Source organism: Pagrus pagrus (assembly GCF_965226575.1).
Source record: "Pagrus pagrus genome assembly, chromosome: 3".
NCBI classification, from domain to species: domain Eukaryota; kingdom Metazoa; phylum Chordata; class Actinopteri; order Spariformes; family Sparidae; genus Pagrus; species Pagrus pagrus.
The window spans coordinates 22,249,707-22,265,533 of record NC_140187.1 but is presented as its reverse complement, the minus strand read 5'-3'; the positions used below and the strand labels follow the sequence as shown (position 1 = coordinate 22,265,533).

Below are 15,827 nucleotides of genomic sequence, written 5' to 3'. Positions count from 1 at the left end.
CAGTTTACGCTGAGGGGCTCAGACCCACTTAATGATGCAGAAATAAAATATGAATGCATTAAACATTTCGTCAGCATCATCTCTGCCCATGGCAACGCTGTGTCTCGCAGTTTTACCTCACCCTTGAGACGGAAAGTGATTTCATTCAATGAGACTGGCACCTTAGAAATCAAATTCTTGTAAGTAAAGTAATGAATTTCACAGGTCTCTGCCTTACCTCCTTTTCTTCTCCGCCTGTGTGTGTGTGTGTGTAGGATGCAAGGTATGGGGAGGCTGACAGGCCACATCGGCTCCGTCATGTGTCTGACAGTGGGACAGTCTTTGCTGGGCAAAGACCAAGTAATCACAGGCTCCAAAGACCATTATGTCAAGGTAACACACACACATATTTAAACCATACCTGAGTGTCACACATGCAGACACATGCTTAACAGTCTCATGCTCGCTGTCCTCTTCTCAGGTGTTTGACGTGGCAGAGGGAACCATGGGTAACGTAGGTCCAGCTCATAACTTTGAGCCGCCCCATTATGACGGCATAGAGTGCTTGGCTGTACAAGGAGATGTGCTGTTCAGCGGGTCGAGAGACAACGGCATCAAAAAATGGGATCTGGAGCAGCAGGAGCTCATTCAGGTTGGTGTGTGTGTGTGTGTGTGTGTGTGTGTGTGTGCATAGACAGTGAGTGTTTTTGTTGAGATTTGTGTTATAGATTTCTCAAAGCTTGTGGTCTCTTACCATGCAGAAAACATACTGTCACTCCCTGAGGCTTATTCAAAATTAAGGCTGCATGTGTTGCATATTCCTACACTGTACGTGAGGTCAGCGGGGTTGAATTAAGCAGGAAGCAGAATGATTTCATATTCATGTGAATGTAGAGTTCGCACATCAAAGTTTAAAGCCCTGACTATGTGTCAGTGCTGCGAACCCTCAGGTAGAAATGATGTCATCGTTTTCTGAGGCTATTAATTTGTGATCTCTTGACCCTCATCATCCTGTGAGCAAAGCTGTTCTTTCCACATGATGTACGCAATGCAGATGGAGTGCTAACACAGTATGAACAGACTCTGGGAGATTATTATTGGAAAATGATTCCCGTCAGTGAAGATGCCACGTGTAAAGGACAGCAGCTGCACTGTTTTTAGTGTGGAGAGTATTGATAATCAATCATTGTTTTGGGAATTTATCAAGCAGATTTAGATTTAGGATCTGCAGCCTAGAAACTGTTTGGAGAAGGCAGGCACCTGCATAATTGACATGTGATTGGACAGAACCGTCAGATCAGATCAACAGTAGGAGAGTGCTACCACCAGCAGAGCCAGTTGGTTAGTCAAACTCCTACAGGAGCCAGTTGGGAGTGGAGCCTTCAGTTACATTCTTGGCCCATCGTTTAATTAAATGTGCTCTCCAGGTCTGTTGTTTTCAAACTAACAGTCGCTTCTCTCGCTGGTGGTAACACCTAAACCACTCATGTAGCTGCCACTAGTTTCTCAATTAACTCTGATGGTTCAACCCCTGTGTGGTTGGACACAAGCACACAGCTTGAAGCCTGGCAAGATGGATTTTTGCGAAAATCACATGATCATGTGACCTTGCAAATCCTGCTGCCTTGCGAGGTAAACCTCAGGGTGGCACCAGAGCAAAGGTCTAGACTTCATCCTCTGGAAACCATGAATGTCTCTAGATTTCTTGGCAAGCCATCCGATGGTTAGTGAGATATTTGAGTCTAGACCAAAGTGGACTGACACACTGACTTTACATGTGAGGTTGTGCTGCTTTAATTCTGTTTTCTTTTTCTCTTATTTCAATAATTGTGTGGTGGAAAGAACAAGCAATTAGAAGATGTCTCATTGGGGTCTTAGACCTTAAAGGCACCTCTCTTACTGTTTAAATGATTAATCAAAGAACCTAAATAATTGAGAATAGAAATAACTACTGGTTGAACCAGAAGACTGAACTAAGATTTTCTTTCATGTCTGCCCACTTTGGTTTATGTGGACTAGAGGTCTTGAACAAGTCTGTGTAGCAGTGCACCGTCTTCTTTGTAGAGTCACACTCTTTCCGCCCGTCCAACACTGATAGAGAGCATACTTTACTTGTTATCTGCCACTGGCCTGGTGGTGACAGAGAAAAGCTGTGCTGCCAGTTGAGCGTTCAGCTGGTGGACAGCTCCCTTTATGTCTTCCTTTACCCAGAGTGTTCACTCTGTGGAGAAAGTCAACGCGGAGTCGTCAGGTGTAATGTAGCAGGAAAGCACTGTGTCAACATCAGGGTGCCAACACGCATCTCAGCCACAGGTACCACAGAGGAAAATCAGAGTGTGTGTGTGTGTGTGTGTGTGTGTGTGTGTGTGTGTGTGTGTGTGTGTGTGTGTGTGTGTGTGTGCTGCCTCCTGCGGTGTCTCTGGTGCATCCTCTGCTGCCTGCATATGTTAATAATGCATAATAATGCACTTCGTGGGTGGATGCGGCTTACTCATTTGCACACACTGTAATATGCATATAAAGCAGCACTTCCTCAACTTGTTTGCGTAAGTTCTGTTCAGCCTTTGTTTATCCAGACAGAGAAAACAGGAACATTAGACATTATTATTTCCCTTCAAAGGCTGAGTTAGATCAACTCAGTGCTGTGGTCTGCGGCATCTGACCTTAACCTCATTTGTGAAGCAGCCAACACAATCCGTTTTACAGCCTCTCTAACTCAGTAGTCTCTGTCTAATTATGTAATAGGATCAAATTGTGGCTCGGGGTATAATAGAATATATTATAGGAGACTCTGAAACTCCTCCAGGATTGCTGCTGCGAGCTGTTCTGCTATGACCCCTCCGTTGTTAAAATGCAAACGCCATGGTGTGTTTCTTGGGAGATTATGTGAGGCAGTTTGTTTTCTCAACACTGTAGTTTAGCGATCCCAGTTGCTTGATAAACATTTTAATGTACCTTCCAAAAACAGTTTGTGCGTTTTACTTGCATGACTACGTGCTTATGCAACTGTTGCTGCAGTGTGGTGTTGCTCCGAGGTGTTGGAAAGCATTAACACGTTTTTACCCATGGGTGTAAAGTTGTTTCAGATAGTGCTGTAGATGACATGTATGTGACAATGTTCTCTTTGTTTTTTTTGTAATAGCTCTTTCACATCTACACCTCTAATTGCGCTTCCAACTATCCGTGGATGGGAGGGGGGTCTCTCTCTGTCTTTCTCCCAAGATTTCCTCCATTTTGCTTTTGTGTTGAGGAAGGATTTCTCAACCTTTTCTGGCCCACAGTTCCCAACTAAAAATGACAAACCTCTGCTGACCCCAGGAATTACGGAGTTGTCAAATGGGGGGAGCTCCAAATAGCTTATACAGAAATGACACTATATTTCAAACCTATTTAAAGGTGCACTATGTAGTTTTGGTTGAACAAATTGTAATCAGCCATCCCCCTTCTGTAAGCACTAGTAGCAGAGAGAGTGCAGGGGCAGAGGGGTTATATAGTAAAATATGTTAGTCTAGGCGAGGCAGAGCGAGGCATGTTTATTTATCTAGCATGTTTTATACCCAAAGACAACCCACAGTACATATTACAGGCATGAGCCCAACACATAAGTTGTAATAATGATAATAAAAACTGATAGAAGCAGGCCTGCCTGACTTATTGATCCTTTATCTGGCCGAGATTTAAGTTTTAAGTTCAAGTCTATGGCTCCGATCCTGGCTCTGAAATATCAGTCATACGTGCTGTGTATTGATAAATCAATGACGCTGTCCGTGGTGCTGAAGCAGCAGGCGGCTGTGTAATCGCGTCTTTTTCCTCTCAGTCCTGTCCTTTGTCACTGTCATCTTGGATCTATAATATTCTCTAAACTATATTCTTTAAATATTCAGTAACACACTGTATTGTAGCCTTTATATTCTAGTGTCACCTTCACGATCAAGATCAAGTAGCAACGTGTAGTCGCAGGAGACTGAGCGGATCATAGAGGCACACTGCTGCCTGTAGTTTTCCTATAATATTCTTATAATGCTGAAAATACCAACAGGCCAAGTCGCCTCTGAAACAAAATATTTTCAATTTGTCTTAAGGGAGATAGTGTTAAAGATGAACAAATCACCCACTTCTTACAGCAATATCTGTATCAGAGAGTTTAAATAAAAGTATATTGACAGTTGTTATTTTTCTACGTAAACAAATTGTTTTACATAAAATACTTAATTACAACAGAACAATAAACTTGTCAGCTCTCTGGTGTGCAATAGAGTCACTGCTTCTGCATTACCTCAAGTATGTTTTTGTCTTTTGTGCCAACTTACTTGTTAAGTTCAAACACAGAATGGACAAAACAGACATTATCCATGATGTGAAATGAAAGACTTCTAGGCAAACAGGAAGGACACACAAACACACATAACAGCTAAAAGCATCAGTTTTCTGCCAAAGATCGAGTCTATAAACATGAACCTTCAGACCATCGAGATGTAGCAGCAGCTGAGGACTTTACCGGCTGTCACTCCTGCCAACAAGATGACATTTAAGACTGCTGTGGCACACATTTACATTTACCACCAAATGGTTAATTAAATAATGGAAAATGATGGAAAATGTCCTCCTGGCCCATCAGATCCTACGTATGATGCTGATGCAGTAGATCAGACTTATGTGTGAGCAGTATGAATCCACCTGCTGTATAGTGTTGACTGTATGTTGCAACCAAACATTTCACTGTTTGTTTCTGAGAGCCAGCAGGAGAATGTGTGGTCTTAAATTATACTCTCAATGTTCTTGGGAGCTTCTGAGTCTTACCATTTTTAAAATACACACCTTTGCTTATACAACACAATGTGATATCAGCACCAGATTAAGTGGTACGTAGTAAATTATAGCCATTTGGATAATGTCACAGTATTGAAATCACTCTTGGATAGGACTGTTGTTCAGCAGGAAGCACTTACTCGGCGCGTGGTGTCAAGATGAAATCGTCCTCAGTAAAATAAAACAGATTTATGTTTTTCCTTCAGAAGCTGAAGAGAACAACATCGGTTTTATTTTTATTTATTTTATTTTTTTTAGCTTGCTGACTATAAAAACTAGAAGAAAACAGCCAAGTAACTGCAAAGTGCACTGCAGAGAAAACTCACAGAAAGATATCTGCAGACAAATAATGTGAGATACGTGGTGGAAACAATAATGGAGAGGAGCTTAATTAGCCGTGTTATTTTGATTGAGAGCTAATCTCAAAATGCAACGTGAAAATATCAATTACTGACAGAAGCAAATAAAACGCAACAGAAAAAAATAGATAAAGTAATAAAAGTTATCTCCATCTGCATGTGTTCTTCTGTGTGGAGCTGAATTAATCTGCAGCCCGGCTGGTTGAGATAAACAGAGTATTAAAAAAGAAATGTTTGGTAGCCGCCTGTAAATGGCTTTTCATACATTTGTTCTGTAATTTAAGTCACTGAAAATATTTGAATGGATTGTGTTTGACATCTCACCTCTGCGGGGCTGCACCATCATAGACACGGTTCACCCTGTTCTCCACTTTCTCATTAAGTCTGATGTCAGTTCAGAATCCGTTGGTCAGATGTTTTTATCAGCGCTCTGTTATTTGAAATGAAGACTACCTACAAACTTTTATGACAAGCTACATTTTTTCTTTTAGCTTTTGTTGGCTTTTTCTCTGCTGTTCTATGATAAAGTCTCATGTCAGTGTGATCATCTTAATGATCATAAGACCGATGAATCCGTTCTTAGTTCATGAATCATGTTTGAAGCTGTTGTAAAGTGCCCAGCACACAGACACACGAGCTTAGAATAACTACAGTATTCAGTGGAAATACAGCGTTAGTGAACCTCAAGCCTCAATTGCACTTGCGTGTTGCCTAGCAACATTGTGCATTTTCCATTCAAGAAATATATACTGAAGATGATTTATATCCATTGAAAATGAATCCCACATTTATATTTTTCTGCTGCTGTTTTTAGAAGGCAATAACGAGATGACTCACGTTCGCTCATGAGGTATAATATCTGTAAGATTCTCTCTCTGCCTTCACTCTGCAGCAAATCCCCAACGCCCACAAGGACTGGGTGTGTGCTCTGGCGTACGTCCCAGGTCGACCCATGCTGCTGAGCGCCTGTCGGGGCGGCATGCTCAAGGTGTGGAACGTAGACAACTTCACCCCAATAGGAGAGGTCAGAGGTCACGACAGCCCTATTAACGCCATATGTACCAACTCGAGACAGATCTTCACTGCGTCCAGGTAAAAAAATACATCCTTTTTTCTCTCTGTGTAGATAGAAGTCTCCATAAAATGCTGTTCATTTATAAGCTAATTTCTTTAGGATATAACGACATAAACTGAGCAAAAACATGAACGCAACGCTTTTGTTTTCATCGAGTTCAAGTAAAAGATCAAAGACTGTGCACGTGATGATTTTTCTCAGATTTTGCTCACAGACTTGTTTAAATCTGTGTTAGTGAGCACTTTGCCAAGATAATCAAACCACCTGACAGGTGTGCCTCATCAAGCCGCTAATTAAACAGCATAATTGTTTTACAGGTGTCTTTTGGGCTCGTCACCATAAAAGAAGATGTGCAAATCATGAAAAATAGGAGCAAAAACATATTTTTATGCCGTTTACTTTGAGGGTTTCTTCATTTATTATTTATTCACAATAAATTACAGTTATGAAAGAGTTTATAGAATAAAGCCATCACCTCTGAACTGAATTATACACAAGCTTTTAAGGATTGCCTCACACATCGTAGTCCTCACAGCTCAATTATTGTCCAAACTATTACATTAAAATATTACAAACACAGCAGTGATGATCATATTACACTTTCCCACCACATCATTTCCATTATTGTTTGTTTATTTATCTCATAAACTGCTGTAAAAAACTCACTAGGGCCCCAAATGTGTTTATCCGCTGCTGAAAATACAAACACACTGTTTGCTCCTGGCTTAAGCTAAGTGTGATATAAAGTATTGGGAGCTGAAGTCACTTATTATTGCTTTGTTCTTTTCGTGGAACAATAAGAAAAGCGTTACCACGAAGGCAGTTGGACGGGTTTATAATATAATGTTTATATTTGAGGTTTTTTTAACTGGTACAGACGGAGAAAAACTGTTTGCCCTTTAACAAATATCTTAGCTTTTTCTGAGTGAAACACTGGATCATGACTCATGCTGGCTTCATCTCAAGCATTCATCTCCAGGTGTGTGCTGCTCAGACAGGGTCAAACTACATCCTGTTTTTCTGAGCTCATAGCTGCATCAGACGGGGATTATGCGTATTTACTGTGTGTGTGTCTGAGTGGGTATGTGTGTACTTCTCTTGAACTGGTGGGCTTTCAAGTTAAGTCGACTAACTTTCTTCTTCCTCTTCTTACTCTCTCGTTCCATCACTTCTTTAATCTTCATCATCTCTTGCTGTCTTCTCCGTGGACGAATCTTTGGTCTCTCAAACTCTGCCGACCCACTCCTCCTCTCCTCTTGTTCTTCACCGTCACCTTCCTCCTCCTCCTCCTCTGCTCCTCCCTCCCCCGTGTTGACCCCAGTGACTGCAGGGTGAAGTTGTGGAGCTATGTGCCAGGCCTGACCCCGTGTCTTCCCCGGCGGGTCCTGGCCATCAAGGGCCGAGCCACCAGCCTCCCATGATTGCCTCCTCTCCGCTCACCAACCCTCCCTTCCTCTGGTACTCTTTTAACTAATCTCCACCTTCTTTTCCCAGCTGAGTTTCTTTTCCCCTTCTTTTGTATTTCTTCACTTTGGTGGTTCTGTTTGCTCCCGTTTCCATCCTCCATCATTTTTTTCTCAGATTATTTTTTAATTTGGATTTTGTTGTTTTGTTTTTACACATTCTGCTCAGTTTGGCTCAGTTTAACTTCTATTTTGTAAACTTTTATAATGCTTGCTGGTTCGTTAGCAGATCACTGCCTGCACTGAGACAAACAGCTTCTCACTGGCTGAACAAGTGACTCATAGTTTTGCTTAGAAAAACTTTTGTGCAGATAAAATGAGAGTAAGATGAAATGATCGATTACACTCCCATATCTGTCTGTCAATATAAGGCTACAGCCAGTAAATGGTTAGCTTAACAAAGTTCACAAAACATTTCTGGAGCTTCACAGCAACTGAACAACTGAAGTAGATGGGGACTTGTTTTAAACAACAGGAAAAATAAATAAATAATAAGATAGCTCCTTAAAGTTCGTCTGGCATAACCCAAGTCTCCAGAAGCCCAGAGATCCCAAATTGAATTGAAACAACTTTGTTTACATCTTTTTTAAGCATAAATCTTCACTGTAGCTGCTAAGCTAGAAGCACTAGCTTAGCGTAGCACTTTTGAGGTTTGTGAGGTTTAGAGGTGCTGGCAGGTTGATTTTGTTAGCTTTGGTCAGAGCCAGGCTAGCTTGTTTATTCCAATCTTTATGCTAAGCTAAGCTAGCTGCTAGTTGTCTATAGCGTCGTAATTATCTTACAGACAGAATGGTATCAATCTTCTCATCTAAGCCACGGAAGCAAATATCTCAAAAATTCAAACTATTTATCAAACCCGTTCAGCATCTCATCTGTTGACAGTTAGTATCTCCTAACAACAAGTGCACAGCTAACTACTTCAGCCAGTGTTACTGACGACATGCGATGCTCTCCTGGGGATTGCCTAATTGACCGACTATTGACAAGCTGTTACGACTGTCACTGTGAAAATGTGCAAGAAAATTCAAATTAAATTGTCTGGTCTGTTGGGAAAAGAATTGCGGGGAAGTTGAAGATATTTACTTGTTGTTATGAATCATACATGTACTTATTTCTTCACTTCTCTGAAAGGGTGCATTAGGTGTTTTATTCCTACTGGCACCGTGGAGAAGGATCTCTAATGAAGTGTGTGTGGGCAAGTGTGTGTGAAGCGCACTTTGAAGTCAATCTCTTTGTGTTGTGTCTGATGTACAATGGCTTGTTTTGAAAGGGAAGACTGCGCGTGATTGATGTTCTGTTATTTTCTCCCTTTGTTGCGTTCTCCTTGTTTTCCTTTGCTCATCGTCTCTCTCTCTCTCTGTCTCTCCAGCGACAAGACGGTTAAGATCTGGACGTCAAAGGTGTGGAGGAAGAGGTGACAACCGAATTGGATCCTTTGTCGACCATCTTCTGGCTACTTCAGCCGCTGATCTGTGACCCGCTCTCTTCTAGTAATGAGATGTGACGCTGAAAACACAGTTTCCAAGGCAATCAATGTGTTTTTTTTAACTTTTTGTCAAGGTGCAAATTGACAAAGCTGAGGCGTCATGTATTCAAAGGCAACAAACTATTTGCCTTTCAGATGTATTTTTTTTTTTTTACTGCCTATTTGAAAGTGCCATTCAGGTGTGATGCTACAAGATTTCTTTCCGGCCGTGGATACACCAGGCGGAAGGATTTTTCTCCTGACAAGAAAATGACCACAAAAGAAAAAGTGTCCTTCTGTTCGATCACCGAGGTTTGAGAATCCTTGTTGAACAGCAAGAGATGAATTTGCTCAAAGACGTGTGTATTCATGTCAGAAGGTCAAGACGTGGGCTGAATTTTGAGTCCCAGAGGGATCTTATCCAAAGTCTGGGACCTCTGTTTCTCCATTCAAGATGCTGAACACAACGGAGGGTCATTGTTTGTGTTAATAATGGTGGACGATCAACAGATAATTGATGTTTGACATCAATGGAAAATTACACAAAACATCATCACTTCTAACTCCGGAAACGCCCTCCAACACTTTAAGTTCAACTCTCTCTCAGTTTATCACTGAAACTTAATTGCGTTCCACAAGTCGTGTTCATTTTTTTTTTATGACTTTTACTAATTTATTATTTTTCCTACCTCAGTTGTTTTGGACTTCGGCGTGAGGTGGGAGGGAACATTTTACGGGTCTCTGCGTACAAAACACCTGGTGCTCGACATTTTTCAAGTCTTTTATTTGATGCTGGCTCTTCATATCTGTGTGGATGTCTCCTCTGTGGCCCTCCGGCTATCAGACTGTCTCGCTGCTGACCTTGCAAACAGGAGAGCACACGTCCAGTAGCACAACAAAGGTAGCACTGGCCCCCAGAGGATTCTGCCTGGATTGTATTATCTGCTCTGTAAAGTGCTAACAGGGTTGAAAATAAGAAACACCCCTGCATCACGATGAAAACACAACACACTACTCAGACGTTTGTGAGTCGGGTATTCCATTGAGGCCAAGTGCCAGATCATTATCTCGACCATCCTCCAGTATGTGGCCCATACCTGCCATACAGTATGTTCCCCACATGAACGGTAATAAGAGCCCTGCCAGTGTACCCCCGCCTGCTTTCAGCTTCATTCTGATCTTTAAGGTTAGCAACTGTGTCAGACTGACCAGCCTTACCCACCGAAGAGTCCACCTCCTTCCCCGCTACTGAACTTCTCTGGGAAGCCTTTTTAATTAGAGGTCTCGCAGCTTGACCGGCTGCTTTCAGGCGAGATTACTTGGATGAAAGTAGGTCATAACTGAGAGGGATTTCTTATTAAAAATCCCAATTTTCTTCCACCCACTATTTGCTGCTACATTTAAAGGCAGGAAGAAACTTCCTGTACCAGTGCACTGATGTACAAATCTGTTTATGTGGCAGATTATGCGTGTGGGCAACACACACACATATGCACAAACTGTGGACTCACACAAACACACGATTTCAGCGGATGTTGCGGTTATCCATCTTGCCTGATAGGTCCTGGCATCCCTCACTGTGTTGATTTAGTGTCTCTTTAATGAAACAAATTCAGCACTGCAGCACTCCACTGACACACACATATATGCACATACATACACACACCTATAGGCAAACAGTAATAACACAAGTCTTAAAAGTCAGTTCAGTTTTCTTTTTCTCCTGAATATGGATGATTTTTTAATCACCTTTCATTTATGAACATTTCCTTTTTCGTGTAAAAGTCTTACCGCTTGATAAAAACCCAATTCATGTCTGTTTGTATCACAATATCACAGTTGACTTTTGGTCTTAAAGGGTAACTCCACCAATTTTACACATTAAAGTGTAAAAGGAGGAGCCTGTGTCTTGAGTATTTGTGCATATGTGAAAAAAGTAGTATAAAACATTTGGTGGCTCCAGAGGAAGCTGCATGTAATCTGATGAATTTCCTCCAGTGATCAGTGGCTGAGTTGCATTGTGGGTAATGTAGACACCAAACTGAGAAGAATGTGTGAAATGTTAGACAAGTGAACTGCTTTTTAAAACTTAATGCCTACATTACCCACAGTGCAACTGAGCCACTACGTGACATCACTGGACTCAACAGATCAGAGATGCAGAACCAGAGTTATCGCCTTTTTATTCCACGCATTCTTCTTAGTTTTCAAAACCTGGCACCTACGTTACCCACAGTGCAACTCAGCATTGTGAGTGACATCACTGGAGGCGATTTATCAGATCACATGCAGTTTCCTCTGGAGCCACAAAAGGCTTTATACTACTTCTTTCACATATCTAGTAGTACCCCTCAAGATCTGTCAACGCACTTTAACGTGTCAGATTGGTGGAGTTACCCTTTAAGTTCTGAAATGTCATTGCTTCTGTTGATAAAAGAATACTTTGTTTCTTCTGTGCACTTTTCCTTATGAAAGACCCAGAAACATGTAGTTAAATCAAAAAAAGCTTAGATCATGAAACGGCAGTCAGTGGTGTTGAAGTTAGTAAATATTTTCAACATACTCTCTGCAGTTTCTCCTGTAAGTATGTGCCACCAACACAAGTTTGAAGCTGCTTACACTTCTCCAAAAGCAATGATATGGGTTGTGGTTTTATGTTGGGGAGGTGTAGTGAATGCAAATGTGTGGATGGGGTTGATTTGTTGAAGCGTTCTTGGTTTTTGATATTTGTAATGCTTAGAAACTCAGGTAAAGAGTGAAGGATAATGTTAGTCATACTTTAGTGATTACTTGACCCTGTGAGTTTAGGTAGCTCTTTGAATCGACCAAATGCCTTGTTTGAGAGATTTTTATTTTACTTAAAAAAAGGTACTATCAGTGTGCCATCCCTTTTTTTGTAAAAGAGCCATTTCCATGTTTTGCTTTTGCATTAGATTCCCTTTACTTATTATCTATGTACTGTGCTTTTCTGTACGAAACGTACACATCTTAAATGACATCTTCCCAATCTGGCCAAAGCTGAAAGTCTCGCAACTCTGAGAAGATATGCACTGAGTTTTGACCATAATTGTTTTAAAATATGTATAAAGTATGGTAATTGTATAGCAGTTTGACTATAAAACTGGCGTGAGCGGTACAAAATGTGGTCAGTAGGGAAATTAACCTCCATAATAATGTGGGTTATACACTTCGACCTCGAGTCAGACCCCACTGGGCCCTACACTGTACACTATGTATTTTTCTGTGCTAATTAGCCAAACTGACCCTGCTCACCACCGTAAGGTGTGTTTATGTGATAACAATGCTAAGACAACCTTTATCTCTGTTTTTCTTTTACTTCTCCAGCCTCTGACTTATTGCTGGAGAAGATGTTGTAGTACTGAAGCTTTAGGCACTCTCTTCCCGTGCGTGTACATATGCTGAAGGTTGCATGATGTTGTGCCTCATCGGTTGCTTGGACATCTCAAAACATAGCAATTCAGAATGCAGTTCATTCCTCCTTGTGTTTAATGTTGAACACCTGAGCGTTTGTTTGCAAAATCTCAGTAGGATTTGGCCATTTGTTTGCATTCTGAAGCACTGACAGTCAATAAAATATGTGTTAAAATGTGGCTTCACAAAAGACGCTAGCTTGGAAGATTTCTGAAAGCCGAGCAGAAGCCCTAAATTATTATCTGGCCTTGGATCTGCCCCACCCAAAGTTGCCCCGTATGTTCTGAGGCTCGTTTTTTTCAGCCGATGTCAGCACCACTTGATGATGTGTAAATAGGTGTGTCATACCTCTTTTAATATTCCAGACGTGATTTAGTCGAGGTCAACTGACTTCTTTCTCATCAGCTGGCCTTAGAGCAATGTCTTCAAGTTAGGATTTACATGCACTTTGGATAATGAACACTGCTGTGAATACTCTGTGAACAGACATGTATTAAGCCTAGTTTTAGACTTAGTTTACAAAAGCAGAGTTTAGGAGTCCCAAATGGGGAAATGTACTGAAAAGAACACATCTGTTTAGCTCTACAGTAGGGTTAGAAACCAGTTATATTCATGTTTGTGCTGATACAGTATGTAAGATAACAGTCAAGACTTAAAAAGACCATCTCTAGTATGTCCCTGCCTTTAAAGCCCTTCTTCTTTTGAAGCAAACGTTACCTGAGAATGCAGATTTTCACTTTTTGGCAGAGCAGCGCACGCAGCATGGTGGACACTCAGGAGAGTCCGGCTCCATCCTTATTTCCCTGGCTGTCTGCTGGCATTCAGGCATTTTTCTTAATATTACTGACCACAAACAGGTCATATTACTCCACAAAAGATATAATCAGAGACACAGGATGATACGATCCAACCTTAATCTGTTCCTCAAGCATCAGTCAACGAGGGAATGTTCTTTCAGAAAGGGGTAGTATCACACTAAATGTACCATTGAACATGTAGTATGTATCTGATAAATTCTCCTCTGATCCTGGGTTGATCCACCAGTTGGTGGCAATGTTGTATCCGAACTTGGAGAAAAAAAAATCACCGATTAGCATCTGGTTTAAATTGGAGGGCTGTCTGCCCAAAGCTTAAAATCACCTGAACAGTTGATACCTTGCTTACTCTACAGTATGTGTCCCCCCGAGTGGTAGTAAAAAAAACAAAAAACAACACTGACCATTTGCAAAACCCCGCCCCCGTAGTTAAAGTTGCTCTGCGTGTCAAGCTTCTCACACAGAACTTACACAGTTTACAGTTATGACTCAAAAGAACAGGACGATCTGGTCCCCCATGTGAAAAAATGCTGCGAATGTGCCCTCTTGGATGCCCCTAATGTAGCTAAAACATGATAAAGTGCCCTATAGGGAGTATAAAGAGTTAGATTAACACTTACACTTAACAGAGCTGCTTCATTTTAACCAAAGAAAAATGATTTGACGATGAGGAATAATCACTGAGTTTGGAAAACATAATACTGACTTCCTGAAACCAACTAAAGAGCCGCTATCGGTCTGCTAAACTCTGATATTGAACAGATATTTTAATAATGTTACTGGTAACCTCACGTAAACAATAATGTTGTTTCCTAATAATATGCCCCTCGCTTATGGAAATAGCCCTTGTTTACCTCTGCACATAGTAAGCTAGTTAGCCAGACATGTTAACGGTTACATCTTATGTTAAAGCAGATAAACACACAGTTTTATCCAATCTTTTTTGGAAAAGCTTAAAGAAACTCCAAACACTGTTTTGGCGTGTGGAGAAATCCAACGCTCAACAGACCTATCAGACAGACAGACAGTCGCTGTTTGGCTGCGGGGTTTGGCAAATGGTCAGTTGTCTTAAAGTAAAACATGGACTGCAGCAGCTTTCCCAAGCAAATTTTAAAAAAAAATCAACATATGTGTATTTATATAGTGTCTGTACCCAGTCTGTATTGAATATAAGACCACAGAACAGATTGGAGTCAAGCCGTCAGTCAGTGATTGTGTGATTACCACCTTTAGCACCTCCAGCCCAGCCCAACCATCTTCTGACTACAAGGAAATGAAACCTAAGTAGTCAGTGTCTCAGCTTCAGCCTTGTGCCTCAGCCAACAGGCCTTACTGCCTTAAAGAAACAGAATGTGAACCATCATTATTACTCTGAGGATTGTAGGCTGTCCTGCAGATTGTGGAGTTCTGTTCTAAGTCAGACGACGTCTCCGCTCGCTTTATCAACATACGGCTGAAAAGACTTTGCCTCAGGCTGCTGAGGGGATGGGATCCCATTTAGACACAATCAAGAGGGCACTTTACTGAATCACTATCGCACGCCGACACACGTCTTCTCCTCTGCAGCTGCGCAAGTAACATCTCCAGTTGTGTGTGTGTGTTTTCACAAGAGAGCTCACGTACGCTAACACGACATGTGGCAGTGTCTGTGAAATATGTACTCACGGGACATAAATGCAGGGTCAAAGGTCATTTGTGCCTTTTATTGCACAGACTACTCCCTCTCTTAAACGAGTGTAAATGTGTGTACAGTTTTTTTTTTAATATGACAATGTGCATGTGACCAAGCCTTGTAAAATATCTTACTGTAAATAATGTAAGTAAATATTTAATGAAGGATTCAATGTTCCATCAAGGAAATAAACAAGTTAAAATCAACCGTCTTTTGTGTCCTGTGGTGTGATGGGATCAAATCAGATCCTTTTTTTGGTACAAGATCACAGTCCAGTGATTGTCAACACATTTGTTCCTTAACCAGATTGATTGGTATTTTGATAACATTTACCCAGCTGCCTGCAGATTACAACACTTAATTCTTGATCTCCCCTATTGGATATTAAGACCAAAGCAGCTGAGAAATAAAATTCTCCTTTATTTTTGCAGATGGAGGGAGAGTTAACTGATCACTCAGAACAAAAAAGGCAAACAGGTTGTAAGGCATTAGATGCAGACATGGGGAAATGTTTTTCATCCAGATGCATTTCTCTCTACTTCAGGGCCAGAGATACAGACTCTAAACACATACATCTTCATTTCCTTCGCAAACTCTGATCATTAACTTGTGTCGGGCTGCGCTTGTCCCAGCAGCGACGGGAGACACAAGCACTGTGATGTACGACGCCCATTAACGCCTCCGAGGAGGCAGAAACCATTTGAAGATGCCAGTCACAAACAAATAAACATCCATACACAAACCCTGTCACGTCGCAG

General features: G+C 41.3%; 1 protein-coding gene across 9 annotated transcripts in view; it reads left to right on the top strand.

The window, feature by feature from the left end:
* The window catches only part of kif21b (kinesin family member 21B), a 65,118-nt gene extending 49,843 nt beyond the window's left edge, over positions 1-15,275 (top strand). For 7 of the 9 annotated variants that reach the window (XM_084347745.1, XM_084347747.1, XM_084347743.1 and 4 more), the window contains 5 exons: positions 255-372; positions 461-631; positions 6,040-6,239; positions 7,544-7,680; positions 9,055-15,275. In XM_084347745.1, coding sequence (XP_084203871.1) covers positions 255-372; positions 461-631; positions 6,040-6,239; positions 7,544-7,643 — 589 coding nt within the window. In that variant the 3' untranslated portion in view covers positions 7,644-7,680; positions 9,055-15,275. The remainder of the gene's footprint in view (positions 1-254; positions 373-460; positions 632-6,039; positions 6,240-7,543; positions 7,681-9,054) is intronic. The other 2 variants (XM_084347749.1, XM_084347748.1) reach the window with 1 other exon arrangement.
* The last annotated feature ends 552 nt before the right edge of the window (positions 15,276-15,827 follow it).